This window comes from Pseudoliparis swirei, chromosome 5 (genome assembly GCF_029220125.1).
Source record: "Pseudoliparis swirei isolate HS2019 ecotype Mariana Trench chromosome 5, NWPU_hadal_v1, whole genome shotgun sequence".
Classification (NCBI taxonomy): Eukaryota; Metazoa; Chordata; class Actinopteri; order Perciformes; family Liparidae; genus Pseudoliparis; species Pseudoliparis swirei.
In genome coordinates this window covers 27,946,954-27,949,453 of record NC_079392.1, presented here as the reverse complement: position 1 = coordinate 27,949,453, position 2,500 = coordinate 27,946,954, and the positions used below count along the sequence as shown (strand labels likewise).

Below are 2,500 nucleotides of genomic sequence, written 5' to 3'. Positions count from 1 at the left end.
TGCCGCTGTCCGTCTCATCAAGAGAATTCAGCTTTAAGTGGTGCCTGTCACCTGAGTGTGTGTGTGTGGGGGGAGGGGGCTCACATAATACGGGAAAACACCATCAGACAGGAATATGAAGATATATATGTCAATATATACAGGTATATATAAATATACATACAGGTATGTAAAGATATGTATGAATATAATTATATAATATATATATATATAAATATATGTATATATATTTATATATATATGTATATACAAAAATATATCTATACATATTTATATATATATAAATTTATATATATGTGTGTATATATAAATTCTATATATATTTTCTATGTATATATGTCTATACAAAAATATATCTATACATATTTATACATATATAAATATATATTTATATATATGTATATATATTTAAATTGTATATATATATATGTATATATAAATTCTATATATAAATATATTTATATATATTTTCTATATATATATATATTATATTTTATTATATATAAAGAATATGAAAAAAAGTGAAGCAAAGTGAAGATTTGTTTTAAATAACCCTCTCCTCCTCCTCCTCCTCCTCCTCCTCCCCCAGTCCCAGTACACCAACCTGGGGCTCCTGAACAGCATGGACCAGAGCATCCAGAACGGCTCCACGTCCACGAGCCCGTACGCCAGTGAGCACGCGCAGAGCGCGGCCGCGGCCGCGTCCCCGTACGCGCAGCCCAGCTCCACGTTCGACGCGCTGTCGCCGTCTCCCGCCATCCCGTCCAACACCGACTACGCCGGCTCGCACGCCTTCGACGTGTCGTTCCAGCAGTCCAGCACCGCCAAGTCCGCCACGTGGACGGTAAGAGGGGCGGGGCCTCCAGAGCACTTGTGATTGGTCAGAAGGCTGACATGTCTGATGTATAACGCAGGTCAGTGAACGCCCCTCTGGGGACTCCTCAAGGAGACCACTAAGGAGACCACTAAGCATCCTCAAGGAGACCACTAAGCATCCTCAAGGAGACCACTAAGCATCCTCAAGGAGACCACGAAGCATCCTCACGGAGACCACTAAGCATCCTCAAGGAGACCACTAAGCATCCTCAAGGAGACCACTAAGCATCCTCACGGAGACCAATAAGCATCCTTAAGGAGACCACTAAGCATCCTCAAGGAGACCACTAAGCATCCTTAAGGAGACCACTAAGCATCCTCACGGAGACCACTAAGCATCCTCAAGGAGACCACTAAGCATCCTCAAGGAGACCACTAAGCATCCTTAAGGAGACCACTAAGCATCCTCAAGGAGACCACTAAGCATCCTTAAGGAGACCACTAAGCATCCTCAAGGAGACCACTAAGCATCCTCAAGGAGACCACTAAGCATCCTTAAGGAGACCACTAAGCATCCTCAAGGAGACTACTAAGCATCCTCAAGGAGACCACTAAGCATCCTCACGGAGACCACTAAGCATCCTCAAGGAGACCACTAAGCATCCTCAAGGAGACTACTAAGTATCCTTAAGGAGACCACTAAGCATCCTCACGGAGACTACTAAGCATCCTCACGGAGACCACTAAGCATCCTCAAGGAGACCACTAAGCATCCTTAAGGAGACCACTAAGCATCCTCACGGAGACCACTAAGCATCCTCACGGAGACCACTAAGCATCCTCAAGGAGACCACTAAGCATCCTCAAGGAGACCACTAAGCATCCTCAAGGAGACTACTAAGCATCCTTAAGGAGACCACTAAGCATCCTCAAGGAGACTACTAAGCATCCTTAAGGAGACCACTAAGCATCCTCACGGAGACACGAGTCCTCCTAGTTCATGCCTCCTAGAAAACATGGCCGCCCACCTCCTTTAGAGGAAACAGGTGTAAAGTAAAGTGAAGTAAAATAAATGAACATGAAGTGAAGTAAAGTGAAGTGATGTAACATGAAGTAAAGTGAAGTGAAGTAACATGAAGTGAAGTGAAGTAACGTGAAGTGAAGTAACATGAAGTGAAGTAAGGTGAAGTAAAGTGAAGTAACGTGAAGTGAAGTAAAGTAACATGAAGTAAAGTGAAGTAACATGAAGTGAAGTAAAGTAACATGAAGTAAAGTGAAGTAACGTGAAGTAAAGTAACATGAAGTAAAGTGAAGTGAAGTAACATGAAGTGAAGTAAAGTGAAGTAACATGAAGTGAAGTAAAGTGAAGTGAAGTAACATGAAGTGAAGTAACATTAAGTGAAGTAAAGTGAAGTGAAGTAACATTAAGTGAAGTAAAGTGAAGTGAAGTAACATGAAGTGAAGTAAAGTGAAGTAACATGAAGTGAAGTAAAGTGAAGTAACGTGAAGTAAAGTAACATGAAGTAAAGTGAAGTGAAGTAACATGAAGTAAAGTGAAGTGAAGTAACATGAAGTGAAGTAAAGTAACATGAAGTAAAGTGAAGTGAAGTAAAGTAACGTAAAGTGAAGTAACGTGAAGTAAAGTAACATGAAGTAAAGTGAAGTAAAGTGAAGTAACATGAAG

The 2,500-nt window shown here is 41.0% G+C and overlaps 1 protein-coding gene across 1 annotated transcript in view; it reads left to right on the top strand.

Annotated features, from left to right (window-relative positions):
* tp63 (tumor protein p63) overlaps positions 1 to 2,500 on the top strand; it is a 15,264-nt gene that overhangs the window by 1,750 nt on the left and 11,014 nt on the right. The window contains exon 2 of the mRNA XM_056413966.1: positions 590 to 844. Coding sequence (XP_056269941.1) covers positions 590 to 844 — 255 coding nt within the window. The remainder of the gene's footprint in view (positions 1 to 589; positions 845 to 2,500) is intronic.